Genomic DNA, 16,873 nt, shown 5'->3' on the forward strand with positions numbered 1-16,873 from the left:
CCCCCCCGGCCCCGCCTCGCCCAGGCTTTGCCCCGCCGGCCCGTCCCACATAGCCCCGCCCTCGAAGATCGAGGCCCCGCCCACTACCCGCCCCGCCTCTCACGCCTGCTCTGCTAAATCCGCGGGAGACTCCGCCTTGAGATGCAGTTTCCGGAGGGGAGCGGGAGCCGTTGTGGAAGGACAGCCGGTGTGGCGGTCATGCGAACACCACGAGCACTGTTTAGCGAGCATTTGCTCTGCACCAAGTGCTTCACGTACATTTTCGCCCTTTACCCTTACTGAGTGTTCCCGCACCGGGGGTTTTGTTATTCCCAGTTTTAGATGCGAACATGGAGGCTCAGGAGGTAAAGTGACTTGCCTAAGGGCATGCAGTTGCAGGACTGTCGTCTCGGGCCCACGTCTCTAGAGCCACCCTGGACCTGGCTTCTCTCCCAGGGCTGGGGGTAGCGAGAGGGTAGGGGGCTTCGGGGGCCCGAGCCTCGGTTTCTGCGGAAGTGGCACTGGCTCTCTCGCCCCTCAGTCCCTGATCACAGGAGGCGTTCAAAGGCCCCATGCTCTGGCTCCTCCCCCAGAGCTTGACCCCCAAGCCCCGGGTCCTGGGTTGTGCTGCGGTCAGCCCTTGGTCATCCCATGTGCAGCGGGGCTTGCGTTTTGTGTGTGGGTATGTGTTTGCACATGCACCCGCGCGCATGCATGTCATGTCTGTGCAGGTGTCTGGGGAGGAACCTTTTGATGGGTGCAGATTTCTGTGCTTTCCTGAAACTGACTGGAAGCCCTGGGGATGGGAGGGGAGGCAGGGGCCGAGTTCCTCCCGGGTCCTTCTCTGCACGGTTGAGATGGGGAGGAGGGCTGGGAGCCCACAGTCTGGGAAGGAATGGCCCCCCAGAGCCAGTGGGGGAGACTCTTCTGCCTTCCTATCTCCTCCTCCTCTTCCTCCGTCTCTTGGCCTTTGCTGTCCTAGAGGCCAAGGTTGCCTCTGGGCTTTGCACACCGCACCTCCAGAATGTCTTCAGGTGTGATTTGACACCCAAATAGCCCTGTCTGTGGAGGAAGAGTGGGCCCATTTTCCAGATGAGAAAACAGGCTGAGGAGTACGAGGACAGGGGGCTGGCCGTACCTTCCCTCCCCAACAGAGCTGTCTCCTTGAACCTGTCATCCCCACCCTGTCTGGCCAGGCTCAGAATCGCAGCCTTTGCCTGTGGCCTTTGACTTTGAATTCTGAGTCAGCTAGGCTCAGAATCCACTGCTCAGGGACAGCATGCTCAGGGCCACAGATAAGTGTTTGTAGCTACTGCAGTTCTCACCTTTGCCAGCCAGGGGTCAGTGGCCCCTGCAGCATGTCCCTGGGCTGGCAGAGACCAGGTCTTATTGTCCCAGATGCAGGTTGCCTGGGTGTGGCTCTGCCTGGGTGTGGCCCTGTTCAGGTGAGAGCTGGTGGACAGGGCTGGCGTGCCCCTGAGCTCCGGGCCGGGGCCCTGCTCCCTGGCTGCTGTGGATCACACTAGGATGCGACGTTTGGAGTGGTGGGAAGGCCCACAGAGGGGGCGACCTGAGTCTTGGATTCTGCTCCCTGCTCTGCTGTGCCTCGTTGAGCGGGCCTCCGTTTCTCCCCCGTGTGGTTTCTGAAGACAGGGGCGGATGTCATGGCATTGCTGGGGTGCTGTTCTGACTTGGGCCAGTGTCACCAGTGGGAGGGAGCCTGGGTGGCAGCCTGCTGTCAGGGAGCTTCAGGGTGAGGCCCTGCGGGGCTCAGTCCTGAACTTGGGGACCCTCCTCTGTCCACAGTGCCCCCCACTGAAGGGCAAGGTGCAGCGGATCCTGCACTGGAGGTGGACGGAGCCCCCGGCACCCTTCATGGTGGGGCTGCCGGGGCCTGACGTGGAACCCAGCATCCCCCCGCCCAAGGCCCTGGAGGGCATCCCCGAGAGGGAGTTCTTTGTCAAGTGGGCTGGGCTTTCCTACTGGCACTGCTCCTGGGTGAAGGAGCTGCAGGTGAGGCGCCCAGGCAGGCTTGGGCCTGGCATAAGCCTCGGGACCCTGTGTCTGCGCCCGGACTGAGGGTGGCTGGGAAGGGGGGAGGCTGTCCTGCCTGCAGCCGGGCTGGGGGACTGGGTGGGGAGACACGGGGGCCGTGCCCCGCCTCCCCGGTGACGCGTGCCCCTCCACGAGCAGCTTGAGCTGTACCACACGGTGATGTACCGCAACTACCAAAGAAAGAACGACATGGACGAGCCGCCGCCCTTCGACTACGGCTCCGGGGACGAGGACGGCAAGAGCGAGAAGCGGAAGAGCAAGGACCCGCTGTACGCCAAGATGGAGGAGCGCTTCTACCGCTACGGCATCAAGCCCGAGTGGATGATGATCCACCGCATCCTGAACCACAGGTGCGGCCTGTTCTGCACACCACCCATGGGCACCACAGGGCTGGGCGTGGCTCCCTCACCCTGTAAGCTAGGTGTGGGGCTGGGCACATGTGGGCACTGCAAGGGCAGGCGGAAGAGGCCTGGGGCTCCCACTGCAGGCGAGTTGACTCCAGCCAAGCATTGTCACGTGCACAGCACACTCAGCACACGTGTCATGTGCACATGGCACAGTCAACACACGTCACATGCACACAGCACACGTGTCACATGTGTTAGGGTCAGGAGTGCAGCACTGCCAGGGCTGGCATGCCGGGGGTGTGCTCTGGTAACCGGAGATCCGAGTCGCACAAAGATTTGCAACACGCAAGGGTATGAAGGAGGAAAAGATTTGTTGAAGGAAAGTTCTTCCCACAGAAAGGAAGAGGGCCAGCACTCCAAGATGAGTGTAGCCCTGTAGCCCCCCAAGCTGCTCTGGCTTAAACCCTTTCCCCTGGAGATGTTGCAATCAGGTAGACGTGACTGCTGTGACTTCCTTGCTGACCACTTGCAGATGATTTGCAGACCCTGAGGAGGGAAGGGGGTCTGGTTCCCCGGCACTGGGTAGCACGGTCTTATCACCTTCAGGGGTTGTTTTAAGACGACAGTGGGCGGATACTGGTTAGGCTTGAGGGATTTGGGTTTCTGGAAAGACAATGGACACCTGGGGTGGGAGCTGAGGTGCCTGCTGCGAGGTGGTGGCTTGGAACTTCCCCACCTGGGCCTCAACTTCATGGGCTCTGCCTATGGGGGCTTACTCTGGGGCTTTCCCCACTCGGCGCGTCCTGCTACAGCAGTCACTGCGTGGAGAGGAGGCCAAGAACCCATAGCAAAGTTAATCTTTATCTAGAGTGTATGTTCTTGCAGGACACAGTTTTTACTTTCTCATTATTGGGTTAAGATTTAGGAACAAAACAAAGTGACTTTTCACCTTTCAGTCTGTCCTTTGGTTATGCACATGGGCACACTTAGCACAAGTGTCACATGCACACGGCACACTCAGCACTTATGTCACACGGGCACGTGTGTCATATGTACACGGGCACATTCAGCACACGTGTTCATGGGCTCCAGGTGTGTCATATACATGAAGAGGGAACACGGTGAACAACCTGTGAAATTTGCCTGAGTCAGGGCCCTCCCTGACATGGTGTCTGGGCCACGAACCTGAGGCCATTAAGAGAATGACCAATCCCCAGTCGCCATGGAAACTGATGGATTTTTTTTTTCAGTAAAAAATCGGTTGTTATCCAGACTTTGGAGAGGAAATCTGGGGTGAGCCACCTGTCCCACCTTGGAGACAGAGAGAAAAGCTTGTTCTGCGTTAGTGCTTGATGTCGGCAGGAGGGTTCTGAGGACCAGGGAGGCCTGAGGTGTGGGGGTGTGCACACGTCCTCCATGTTTATGACAACAGCCAACGCTGCTGAGTGCGAACTACCCAAGAGGTGGTAGACATTTTATTTTCACCTCCCTTTTACTGATGTGAGAACAGACACAGCAAGGTTAAGTCACTTGTCAAAAGTCACACGGCCAACAGGTGATGGAGCCGGGACTGGTGCCCAGTGCTCTCTCAGGACAGAAGCAAGACTCTTTGTGGAGCAGTCTGGAAATCCCCATGTGACTTAGTCATCAGAGGCTACAGGAGACCAGGATGAGAGGTCTGAGGCAAGAGGCCCGTGGGCTTTGGCTTTGATCTGGTGGGTGGTGGGAATGCTTGCTGATGCTTTAGCTCCGGTGCTCGGGAACAGTGGGCGGCCGATGGACACCTGGGGTGGGAGCTGAGGTGCCTGCTGCGAGGTGGTGGCTTGGAACTTCCCCACCTGGGCCTCAACTTCATGGGCTCTGCCTATGGGGGCTTACTCTGGGGCTTTCCCCACTCGGCGCGTCCTGCTACAGCAGTCACTGCGTGGAGAGGAGGCCAAGAACCCAGGCCGGAGGCTCTGGCTCTGGACCCAGCTCCCCTTTCCGGGGCTTTGAGGCCCTTGAGTCAAGTGGGTTGCTGTGAGGGCTGGAGGGGCTTGCCAGAGGCTGGCTTTGGGTGGTCTTCAGTAGGAGGGGGCTGTAGAATAAGACAATGCTGCCCCCTTTGACTATGGAATGCCCCCTCCTGCCTCCCTAGACCTTCCTGAGAATGACCTCTATGAGAGTTAGATCCAGTGAGAACCCATGCTGTGCACTGAACTGACCCATCATTTTTTTTTTTTTGAGTTGGAGTCTCACTCTTGTTGCCCAGGCTGGAGTGTGGTGGCACGCTCATGGCCACTGCAACCTCGACTAGCTGGGCTTAGGCGATTCTTCCACCTCAGCCTTCCAAGTAGCTGGAACTACAGACACACACCACCCTACCCGGCTAGCTTTTGTGATTTATTATGGAGACGAGGTGTCACCAAGTCGCCCAGGCTGGTCTTGAACCCCCAGACTCAGGCAGTCCTCTCGCCTCGCCTCCCGAAGTGCTGGGATTAAAGGCTGAGTCACCGTGCCTGGCCTGACCCATCATTTTTGACCTTTGTTAAAATGCATGAGGCTGAGATGAAAGGATCACTTGGGACTAGAGTTTGAGGCTGCAGTGAGTTATGAAGGCACCATTGTACTTCAGCCTGGGCAACAGAGTGAGACCATGTCTCTAAAAGGTTAAGAAAAATAGCATGCGAAAAACACGTGGTATTTTTTTCTCTCTTCCTCCAAGGCGGGACTGGTGAATCTTCCCAAGATTTATTCCTTAAAGTCTGTGAAACAACCAGTTACTTACTGAAAAAAATCTGTCGGCTTTCATGGTGACGAGGGATTGGTCTTTCTCTTAATGATCCCCAGGCTCTCTGCGGACACGGCTCACCTGATCTGTGTGCCTGGACCCTACCATGTTGGGAACCATGGCCCCCCGGCCGTGCAGAGCTCCCCTCTGGTGGTTTCCCAACAACCCAAGTGGGGTGGGAGGCCGTGAGGATCCTCTCAGTGGTCAGAACCAAGCTGTGTGCTGCTAGGTGTGATCACTGGGTTCCTGTGTCCCTGGAAGAAGCCACCCCACCTGCAGCAACTGCATTCTTGCCTACTTTGCAGAGTCAGGCTCCTCGCCCGGCATGGGCACTGCTCGAATCCTTTGGGTTTTTTAAGTTAGAAAAACAAAATCCATAGGCAGGAGAGAGAACTTTCCAACTTAGAAATTCACAATTTATCTGCCGGGCACAGTGGCTCACACCTGTAATCCCAGCACTTTGGGAGGCCAAGGCAGGAGGATTGCTCGAGCTCAGGAGTTAGAGACCAGCATAGGTAATGTAGTAAGACCTCATCTCTACAAAAATAAAAATAAAAAAATTAGCTGGGTGTGGTGGCCCATGCTTGTAGTTCCAGCTACTTCAGAGGCTGAGGCAGGAGGATTGCCTGAGCCTAGGAAGTTGAGACTGTGGTAAACCATGATTGTGCCACTGTATTCCAGCCTGGGTGACAGAATGAGACCCCCACTCAAAATTTTAAAAATTCAAGCTGGGCTCGGTGGCTCAGCCTGTAATTCTGCGCCTTTGGGAGGCTGAGGTGAGTGGATTGCCTGAGCCCACGGGTTCGAGACCTGCCTGGGCAACTTGGAGAGACCTCATCTCTACAATAAATCAAAAATGAGCCGGGCGTGGTAGCGCACGCCTGTAGTTCCAGCTGCTTGGAAGGCTGAGGCGGAAGGATCGCCGGAGCCCAGCAGGTCGAGGCTGTGGTGGCCGGAAGCGGCCACTGCACTCCAGTCTGGGGGACAGAGTGAGACTCCAACTCAAAAAAAAAAAATTTTTTTAAATTCGGAATTCCTGTGTCCAGACGCCATGGGAGGCTGGACTGCTGGCTGTCCGCTCCTGAGGTAGCCTAGCCTCTCGGTGTCCCTCTCTGGCTCTGCCCCCTCCTCCTCTCACTAGCTGTGTGACCCCTGGGTAAGCTGCTGCAGTTCTTTGGAGCTGTTGTCCTGGTGGCCTCCTCCTGGCTGGGCAGGAGTGTGAGGGCTGGAAGGGGCTTTCCAGAGGCTGGCTTTGGGTGGTCTCCAGTAGGAGGGAGCTGTAGAATTAGAAAATGCTACCCCCTTTGTCTATGGAATGCCCCCTTTTACCCTCCCTAGACCTTCCCGAGAATGACCCCCATGAGGGTCAGATCCAATGAGAACCCGAGCCCTGCACTGAGGAGGAGGGCTAGGGTTGTTATACCTAGGAGTTTGAGGTTGCAGTGAGCTATGAAGGAAGGCACCACAGGGGACTGTGAGCGGGAGTGGTTTTGCATTCTGGGAGGTGCCTGTCAACAGATGCTGCTGTGGCTGCTGCCCCAGTGACCCCCCCCACCCCATTGGCTGTGTTCCAGCTTCGACAAAAAGGGGGATGTGCATTACCTGATCAAGTGGAAAGACCTACCCTACGACCAGTGCACGTGGGAGATCGATGACATCGACATTCCCTACTACGACAACCTGAAGCAGGCCTACTGGGGTCACAGGTAGGCCGCGGGGATCCAGCTGCTGGACGCGGGCGGCAGGGGGCCTCCTCCCCAGGCTTGAGCTGCGCTCACTGGCGCCCAACGCCCTTCCCCAGGGAGCTGATGCTGGGAGAGGATGCCAGGCTGCCCAAAAGGCTGGTCAAGAAGGGCAAAAAGTTGAGAGACGATAAACAGGAGAAGCCGCCGGACACGCCCATCGTGGACGTGAGTGGGGCGGGAAGCCAGGGGGCTGCCCTGGCCCGCTCACCCAGGCTTGGCCGGCATGGAAGGGTGTTCTCAGGACCACTCCCCTCTGGGCCCTCATGGCTGTGCCCACGAGGACCGGGCAGTGGGAAGGGCCAGTGTGCTAATTCCACACCAGTCTTCCCTGGGTGGGAACCAGGACAGTTCACTCAGCAAAGCTCTCTGGGGGCCTGCCAGCACCTAGTCCTGGGCTGGCCTGGGGGCGATGAGGGTTAATCAGCCCAGGGCGCCTGTTTCAGGAGATGCTCCATCTTCTAGGGGGGACTGTGGCGGGTCCACACAGAACATGGAGGGTCTAGCCCAGGCCTGTCAGACCCTTGTCAGCCAGTGGGTCTGGTCCATTAGGAAAACTTCACGGGGGAGGTGGCCTTGAGCTGCAGGTTCAGAGGTGATTGTTCAGGGTCAAGTGGGTGGCTGGTTATGGCAGGCATGGAGAGCGCTCTAGCCATGCATTCGTTCTGTTGTCATCCAACACATATCAAGCATCCACGTGTCCCAGGCACTTTATGGGGCACAGAGGAAGCTGTGGGCAGGACCAGTGTGGTGACGACAGCCGGGCTCAAAGTCAGAGAATTCAAAAATCGGGAGATCTTCCTGATAGGAGAGGTACAGGCCCTCCATGGGAGGACATGGTGGGAGGACCCAAGCCAGACTGGGAGTCAGGGAGGGCTTCTTCAGGGAAGAGGCATTCCAGCTGAGACCTGAGGAAGATTAGGAAGACAGAGAGCAGCAGGAAGAGTATTCCAGGCAGGAAGAATTGTGTGGGCAAAGGCCTGGTGGGTCAAGGCTGGGGGCCCAGGGTCTGGGGCGTGTCCTGACTGCTGCCTTCCCTGCAGCCCACGGTCAAGTTTGACAAGCAGCCGTGGTACATCGACTCCACGGGGGGCACGCTGCACCCGTACCAGCTGGAGGGCCTCAACTGGCTGCGCTTCTCCTGGGCCCAGGGCACCGACACCATCTTGGCCGATGAGATGGGCCTGGGCAAGACGGTGCAGACCATCGTCTTCCTCTACTCCCTGTACAAGGAGGTGGGCTGGTGGGTGGGCGGGCGGGAGGGGGGACTGGCACTGGCCGGGGACGGGCAGGCCCACCGTGCTGCTCGTTCTCTCCAGGGCCACTCCAAGGGGCCCTACCTGGTCAGCGCGCCCCTGTCCACCATCATCAATTGGGAACGTGAGTTTGAGATGTGGGCACCCGACTTCTACGTGGTCACTTACACGGGGGACAAGGAGAGCCGCTCTGTGATCCGTGAGAACGAGTTTTCCTTTGAGGATAACGCCATCCGGAGTGGGAAGAAGGTGTTCCGCATGAAGGTGAGAGCCCCTATCCCCAGGGAGGACCCCGGGGAGATGCCTGTTCTGGCACGGGGACCACAGGCGCCCTGTAGTTCCTCGGGGCCCTTCAGCCCTGGTTCTCGTGGAGGCTGCAGGCTGGTGAAGGCTTGTGGTAGAGGCTGTCAGTTTCCTGCGACTGTTGTAACCATGTATCACAGACTGGGTGGCTTAAAGCTTCAGAAAGCATTCTCTCACAGTCCTGGAGGCTGGAAGTCCAAACTCACCGCAGGGGTAGAGCCATGCTCCCTCTGAGGGCTCTGGGGGGAGGGTCCTTCCTTTTTCCAGCTTTTGGTGGCTGCAGCGGCTACTCTGTCATCACATGGTGTCCTCCCTTTGTGTCTGTTTCTCATCTTTTTTTTTTTTTTTTGAGTTGGAGTCTCACTCTCGTCCATGCTGGAGTATAGTGGCACGCTCATAGCCACTGCAGCCTCAACCTGCTGGACTCAGGTGATCCTCCCGCTTCAGCCTTCCAAGTAGCTGGAACCACAGGTGTGCACCATCACACCCGGCTGATTTTTTGATTGATTGCAGAGACGAGGTGTCACCAAGTTGCCCAGGCTGGTCTCGAACCCCTGGACTCAGGCAGTCTTCTTGTCTTGGCCTCCCAAAGTGTTGGGAATACAAGCATGAACTCCTGAGCCCGGCCTGTCTCTCATCTTAAAGGCACTACTTGGGTTGGATGGGGGCCCGCTCTACTTCCGTGGGACCTCATCTTACCTAATTACATTAGCAAACACTCTATTTCCCAAAAAGGTTCCAGGTGGGTGTGAGTTTTAGGGAGCCACTATTCAACCCAGTGCACCAGCTGTGTGACCTCTGGCAAGTCACATGACCTTTCTGCGCCTCCACATCTCAGCAAAATGGAGATGACAGACTCACCTCAGAGTCAAATGAGTCAGTGAGCACTACTAGGCAGGGCTGGGCCTCTCAGACCTCACCATGTCCGCAGATTCCTAGGGAGTCTTGTTCAGGGGCAGGTTCTGATCCAGCAGCCCTGGGGTGGGCCTGAGATCCTGCATTCCGAATATGTGGTCCCTGCAAGGACTCAGAGCAGTTGGCTTCTCACAGATATTAGTGCTCATATTAGCTACAATGCTAGGGGCTGACAGATCCTCTCCCAGACCCTCCAGAGTGATTGTTTCAGTGACAGGATCTCCTTCTGTAACCCAGGTTGGATCATAGCTCACCACAGCCTCCAACTCTTGGGCTCAAGCTATCTTCCTGCCTCAGCCTTCCTAGAAGCTGGGACTACAGGCATGTGTCACCATGCCTAGCTAACTTTTTTTTTTTTTTTCCATAGAGACGAGGCCTTGCTATGTTGCTCAGGCTGGCCTCAAGCTCCTGGCAATCTACCTCGGTCTCCCAAAGCACTGGGATTTATAGGCGTGAGCCACTGTGCCCGGCCTCCCATTTATTTCTCTTTTTCTTCTCTTTTTTTGGGTCAGAGTCTTATTCTATCACCCGGGCTAGAGTGCACAATCATGGCTCCCTGTAGCCTTGACCTCTTGGGCTCAGGCTATCCTTCCACCTCAGCCTCCCAAGTAGCTGGGACTGCAGGTGCCCACCACCACACCTGGTTTATTTTTTATTTTTTGTAGTGACGAGGTCTCACTATGCTGCCCAGACTGGTCTCGAACTCCTGGGCTCAAGCAGTCTTCCACCTTGGTATCCCAAAAGTGCTGGGATTACAAGCATGAGGCACCATGCCTGGCCTCCAGAGTTTCTTATGTTGACTTTCTCTGTTGTCTCAGAGCAGTCATGGGATGTTTTTCAGGGGATGCTGAAAAATTGTTGAATAAGGGAATGAGTCCATGAGCCCAGAGGTGACTTTGCAGATGGATGGGCGTCTGGGCCAGTTAGTCACAAGAACTTTGCCTGAGCTCACACTGGAATCTTGCTACATGTAGGCGCTTCACCAACTCAGCGCTTCTGTTTATTATTTATTTACTTTATTTAAAAAGTTGAGGTGGGTGTGGTGGCTCATAACAGTAATCCCAGCACTTTGGGAGGTGGAAGTGAGAGGATTGCCTGAGCTCAGGGGTTCGAGACTAGCTTGGGCAACTTGGTAAGACCTAGTTTCTACAGTAAATAGAAAAACTAGCTGGGCGTGATGGCACACACCTGTAGTTTCAGCTACTTTGGAAGGCTGAGGCTGAAGGATTGTCTGAGAGGCCAGCAGGTCGAAGCTGCGGTGACCATGAGCCTGCCACTGCACTCTAGCCTGGGCAATGGAGTGAGACTCCAACTCAAAAAACAAACAAAAAAATAACAGAAAAGTTGTGATAAAATACACATAACATGACATTAACCACCCTGGCTGGGCATGGTGGCCATGCCTGTAATCCCAGTACTTTGGGAGGCAGGAGAATCACTTGAGGCCAGGAGTTTGAGACCAGCCTGGGCAACAGCAAATCAAGACTCCATCTCTACAAAAACAAAAAAGAAAAAAAAATTAGCCAGGTGTGCAGGAGGCTGAGATGGGAGAATCGCCTGAGCCCAGGAGGTGGAAACTGCAGTGAGCTGTGATTATGCCACTGCACTGCAGCCTGGGTGACAGAGCAAGACCTTGTCCCCAAAAAAAAAACAGTTAAAAAAATTTACCATCTTGACTATTTTTCTTTTTTGAAAGCAGGATTTATTGAGAGGACAGAAAAGCTCCCACAGTGGAAGGGGACCCGAAGGGGTTGCCCTCCTTGACCATTTTTAAGAGCACAGCTCAGCCAGGCACAGTGTATGTGTCTGTAAGTCCCGTCTATTTGGTAGGGGCAGGAGGATCGCTTTGAGCCAAGAGTTCGAGGCTGCAGTGTACTATGATGACACCACTGCACTCCAGCCTGGGTGACAGAGTAAGACTCATGTCTTTAAAAAAAAAAAAAAGAGAGAGAACAGTTCATAGCGTTAAGCATGTTCACATTGTCATGCGGCCCATCTACAGAACTCCTTCATCTTATAAGACGGAAACTCTGTCTCCATGAAACACTCACTCCTTATTCTTTGCTGCCTCACACCCCTAGGCCCTGGAAGCCACCGTTCTACTGTCTATTTCGAAGGGGCCAGTCTGGGGACCTCATCTGGGTGGAATCACACAGTATTTGTCCTTTGTGGTGGGCTCATTTCACTCAGCAGAACGTCCTCACCGTATTACCCAGGCTGGTCTCAAATCCCTGGGCTCAGACAATCCTCTTGCCTCTGTGGCGTGGCGTGGGTCAGCCTTTTAAAGGCTGAATAACATCCTGTCATGTGAAGGGACCATGTTTTGTGCATCTGTTCCTGTGTCCTGCCGATGACTCCTGGGGTGGCTCCCACCTATGGCAACTATGATGCATGCCCACGTGGACGTGGACGTGGATGTGTGGTGTCCCTCAGGCCGCTACCTTCGCTTCTTCTGGGTGTGTTGTTGGGCTTTACGGTCATTCTGGTTTTGGTCTTTTGAGGAACAGGTGTAGCTCTTGGCTCATCAAGCACTCCTCACACAGGCGGGCAGCACGCAAGGAGACTGGTGCTCGGGTGGCTGATTAGCCTGACCAAGGTCCCAGCTCGAAAGGCCAGACTGAGCGCAAACCCACCACGGGCAGCACCTGTGCCCCAAGGTGTCCCTCAGCCCCTCTGTGACTCCTTGTGGGGACTTGGGTTGCTGAGAGAGGCAGGCTTGGTTTGACCAGGACAGGCTCCATCACTGGTAGGCCCAGCGTAAAATGACAATGCAGGGTCCCTTGTTCAAATGCAGGAAAGCCGCCATCCCCGGCTAGCTTTTTGATTTATTGTAGAGACGAGGTCTCACCGTATTGCCCAGGCTGGTCTCAAATCCCTGGGCTCAGACAATCCTCTCGCCTCTGTCTCCCAAAGTGCTGGGATTACAGGTATGAGCCACCCTGCCCTGCCCTAATTTGGTTTTCAACGTCATGTTCCTTTGGGTGTGGGGATCCTTCCTGGAAGAGTGCAGGCCATGCAGACTTCCCCCCTGCCCCAGCACCCAGGCCCAACCCCAGTCCCCTAGGAGCTTCAGGGGACAGTGGTCACCATGCAGGGGCAGGGGGGATGCCAGGGCTCCAAACCCCCCAGCACATGCTCCAGTGGCTCCTGAAACTTTACTCACAAAACAAATTCAGCTGGACACAGTGGCTCGTGCCTATAATCCCAGCACTTTGGGAGGCTGAGGTGGAAGGATTGCTTGAGCCCAGGAGTTCGAGACCAGCCTGGGCAACATAGCGAGACCTCACCTCTCCAAAAAATAAAACAATTAGCTGGGTATGGTGGTGTGCACCTGTATTCCCAGCTACTTGGGAGACTGAGGCAGAAGGCTCACCTGAACTCAGGAGATGGAGGCTATGAACCATGATCATGGCGCTGCATTCCAGCCTGGGCGACAGTGAGACCCCAACTCTCTCTCACACACACACACACAAGCGCATGCACACACACACAAATTCAGCCGTAAAATGAGTGAGTCTTTCAGCTCAGCGACTGCAGGCATTAACCCTGAATGCAGGGTCCCCTCCTGGGCTCATATCCTGGCTCTGCCATTTGCTGGCCATGGGCGCCTGGGGTGGGCATGCTCTGGCGAGGCCCCACGAGCTTGACTTGGGGACAAATGGCAGTTTAGCTCCTGTGGTCTTGAGGGTGAGGTGAGTGCAGAAGGGATGTGCTCACCCAGGCTTGTCCTCGCCACCTGTCCCGTAAGCGCCTGGGTCCCTTCGCAAGCGCCCGGTGTTGTTGGGAGCGGTGGCCATGGCTGTGTCCATGTCCATGTCCGTCCTCACCACCACCCTCTCGAGGGACTGCTCTGGCGCTTGGCTGACCCCTCTGCTCGGGGGCCCCTCTCCTCTTTGGCCCTGGGCAGGCCAGCTCCCTGCAATCTCTGTGTGACCCTGTGCACGCCTCCTTCCTGGCTCTTAGTCCCTGGAGACCTTGCTGTGCCTGCACCCAGCTGTTTCTTCCCGTATGCCCTCTTCCCTCCAGAAAGAAGTACAGATCAAGTTCCACGTCCTGCTCACCTCCTACGAGCTCATCACCATCGACCAGGCCATCCTGGGCTCCATCGAGTGGGCCTGCCTCGTGGTGGACGAGGCCCACCGGCTCAAGAACAACCAGTCCAAGGTAGCCGGCACTGCCTAGGGCCTGGAGAGGGGTGTGGGCAGGCCACTGGCTCCCAGAGCCACCCTGGGCCCCCTGACGGCCCTCCCCTCTGCTCCCCTAAGTTTTTCAGGGTCTTGAACAGCTACAAGATCGATTACAAGCTGCTGCTGACGGGAACACCCCTGCAGAACAATCTGGAAGAGCTGTTCCATCTCCTCAACTTCCTGACTCCAGAGAGGTTCAAGTGAGTTGCCCGGGCCTGACTGGGGAGGCCGGGGCGGCTTGGGGTGGCCTGTCCTGACTCTGAGGCCTACTGGGCTGCGGCGTCTTCATGGTAACATGAAGGGTGCTTCCTTCTGTGACCCCCTGTGGCAGTGGTGGTGCTGGCACATGCGGGGTGCTCTGTGAACATCAGCTGGTACCGTGGTCGTTCCTTGGCCCCATCCGGGGCTCCGTCTGGGCTCCTGGCCCTGCCTCCACGCCCCTGGCTGGTTTGTTGCCCTTCACTGAGACCCAAGTGACTCACAGGGCAGCAGGGCAAGGGCCTGGGTGGTGGGGATGGAGCCCCACTGCCCCAACCTCCTGGTCTTCACCTGCCACTACTCTCCTGCTCGGATGGGGGGACCAGGATGAAGATGCTGATTTTGTAATCAGGAGTCGTCGATTTTTTTTTGAGGTGAGGGTCTCACTCTGTCGCCCAGGCTGGAGTGCGGTGGCACAGTCACTGCCCACTGCAGCCTCAATCTCCTGGGCTCCAGTGATCCTCCCTCCTCAGCTCCCAAGTAGCTGAGACTACAGGTGCATGCCACCATGCCTGGATAATTTGTTGATTTTTTTGGTAGGTCTTGCTATTTTGCCCAGGCTGGTCTTGAACTCCTGGGCTCAAGCGATCCTCCCTCCTAGGCCTCCCAAAGTGCTGAGATTACAGGCATGAGCCACTATGTCTAGCCTAGGAGATGTAGATTTGAAGGTGACTTTTGGCACCTGGACTGTATTTTTGGCCACCCATCATATTCAGTTTCCTTATCTGTCATCCGGCTAACAGTCCCAGAGAGTCCATGCCTAGGACGGATTAGAGAATGGAAAGGTGTCTGATATGGCCTAGAGAGAGAGGGCTGTGACGTGTGGAGTGACACAGAAATGGAGATGACATGCGGGCTGTGCCAGGGCTCCCTGGGCTACCACCGGCCTGCGCTGACTGGACCCCCTGTACCCTCCCTCCCCCTCCCAGTCCTGGCTCCTTCTACAAAGGGCTGGGTCAGCTCTGGTCCTCTACTCCTGGCTCTTACCGCAGCTCTCTCTTGCAGCAACCTGGAGGGCTTCCTGGAGGAGTTTGCCGACATCTCTAAGGAAGACCAGATCAAGAAGCTGCATGACTTGCTGGGGCCACACATGCTCAGGCGGCTCAAGGCCGATGTGTTCAAGAACATGCCAGCCAAGACTGAACTCATTGTCCGCGTGGAGCTGAGCCAGATGCAGAAGTGAGTGGCTTGTCGGGGCCTCACCCAGGAGCAGCCTGCCCCTCTGCCGGGCTGGTCCCCTCGGCCACTGCTTTCTGAGGGGCCTGGCCTTCCTGGGTCGCTTTCCGGGTGGGCGAGAAGGCCCTTCAGCCCCACCGACGCTCAGCTCACCCTTTGCATGTGCCTCCTTCTTGGGGCCCCCTCTCAGATCTTTTTTTTTTTGAGTTGAAGTCTCACTTTGTGGCCCGGGCTGGAGTGCAGTGGCACGCTCATGGCCACCGCAGCCTCAACCTGCTGGGCTCAGGTGATCCTTCCACCTCAGACTTCCAAGTAGCTGGAACCACAGGCACATGCCACCACACCTGGCTATGTTTTTGATTTACTGTAGGGATGAGGTCTCACCAAGTTGCCCAGGTTGGTCTCAAACCTCTGGGCTCGAGCAGTCCTCTCGCCTCTGCCTCCCAAAGTGCTGGGATTACAGGCATGAACCTCTGCGCCTGGTTCCATCTTAGATCTTAGTGACCAAAGTCTGGGCTGCCTGACTTCTGGCAATGACCCCGAGTAACCTGTAGGGTAACTCCAGTCCTGTGGCCTCACCTCTTGAGGTGCTCTGGGTGTCTCTCTAGATGAGTGCTTGGCCACCCAGCCCCAGCCTCCCTGCGAGCAGAGGGTGCTGCTGGAGGTGGGTCTGCCCTGGCGTATCAGCCTGCCTCTCCCTGTTCCCTGCTGCAGGAAGTACTACAAGTTCATCCTCACACGGAACTTCGAGGCGCTCAACTCCAAGGGGGGCGGGAACCAGGTGTCGCTGCTCAACATCATGATGGACCTGAAGAAGTGTTGCAACCACCCCTACCTCTTCCCTGTGGCTGCCGTGGTAGGTGCATGTGGCCGCTATGGTAGGTTGTCCACGGTCACCATGGTAGGTTCCTGGGGCCATCATGGTGGGTTCCCTGTGGCCATCATGGTAGGTTCCTGGGGCCCTCGTGGTGGGTTCCTGGGGCCATCATAGTGGGCTCTCTGTGGCAATCATCGTAAGTTTCTGAGGCCACCATGGTAGGTTCCTGAGGCCATCAGGGTAGGTTCTTTGTGGCCATCCTGGTACGTTCCTAGGGACATCATGGTAGGATCCCTGGTCATCCTAGTGGGTTCCTAGGACCATCATGGTATAGTTTCTCTGTGGCCATCATGGTAGGTTCCCTGACCCCCATCACAGTCGGTTCCTGGAACCATTACTGTAGATTCCTGGGGCCATCATGGTAAATTGCTGAGGCCACCATGGCACATTCTCTTATGTCCACCACCCTGGTAGGTTCCCAGGGCCGTCATGGTAGGGTCCTAGGGCCATTATGGTAGGTTGCCTGTGGCCATCGTATGTTCGGTTCCCTGGGACCACCATGGTAGGTTCTTGAGGCCATCATGTGGATTTCTGAGGCTCGCATGGTAGACTCCCTGTGTCTATTATGGTGGGTTCCTGATGCCAGTATGGTAGGTTCCCCAGTGCCATCATGGTAGGTTCCCTGGGACCACCATGGCAGGTTTCCTTTGGCCATCAGTGTAAGTCTCCTGTGGCCTCTGTGGTCGGTACCCATGGCCATTATGGTAGGTACCAGCGGACTAGAGGTGTTGTGAGTCCCCGTTGTGCCAGCAGAGGTTCCTGAAACCTGCCTCATCCCCTATTCAGGCAGGTCCTCTCCTTCGTTGGCCCTTCTCAGATCCATAAAGTAAGGGGGAGCATCGGGTCACCCCAGGGTCCCCTCCAGCCTCAGCACTGTGAGACCCCGGGGCAGGGTTCTGAACCTGATTTGGCTGGGCTGATCAGTCACCGAGAGGGAGGCCAGAGGCCTGATGGGGCACCGGAGATGTGGTTTTTTTTTTTGAGTTGGAGTCTCACTGTCGCCCAGAC

General features: G+C 56.4%; 1 protein-coding gene across 1 annotated transcript in view; it reads left to right on the forward strand.

Annotated features, from left to right (window-relative positions):
* CHD5 (chromodomain helicase DNA binding protein 5) overlaps window positions 1–16,873 on the forward strand; it is a 59,187-nt gene that overhangs the window by 18,373 nt on the left and 23,941 nt on the right. The window contains exons 9-18 of the mRNA XM_021707791.1: window positions 1,755–1,992; window positions 2,173–2,384; window positions 6,726–6,857; window positions 6,953–7,061; window positions 7,937–8,128; window positions 8,213–8,413; window positions 13,394–13,531; window positions 13,633–13,754; window positions 14,818–14,991; window positions 15,703–15,844. Coding sequence (XP_021563466.1) covers window positions 1,755–1,992; window positions 2,173–2,384; window positions 6,726–6,857; window positions 6,953–7,061; window positions 7,937–8,128; window positions 8,213–8,413; window positions 13,394–13,531; window positions 13,633–13,754; window positions 14,818–14,991; window positions 15,703–15,844 — 1,660 coding nt within the window. The remainder of the gene's footprint in view (window positions 1–1,754; window positions 1,993–2,172; window positions 2,385–6,725; window positions 6,858–6,952; window positions 7,062–7,936; window positions 8,129–8,212; window positions 8,414–13,393; window positions 13,532–13,632; window positions 13,755–14,817; window positions 14,992–15,702; window positions 15,845–16,873) is intronic.

The sequence above is a fragment of the Carlito syrichta genome, unplaced genomic scaffold (genome assembly GCF_000164805.1).
Source record: "Carlito syrichta isolate Samal-C Ts95f unplaced genomic scaffold, Tarsius_syrichta-2.0.1 Scaffold126411, whole genome shotgun sequence".
In the NCBI taxonomy this organism is placed as follows: domain Eukaryota; kingdom Metazoa; phylum Chordata; class Mammalia; order Primates; family Tarsiidae; genus Carlito; species Carlito syrichta.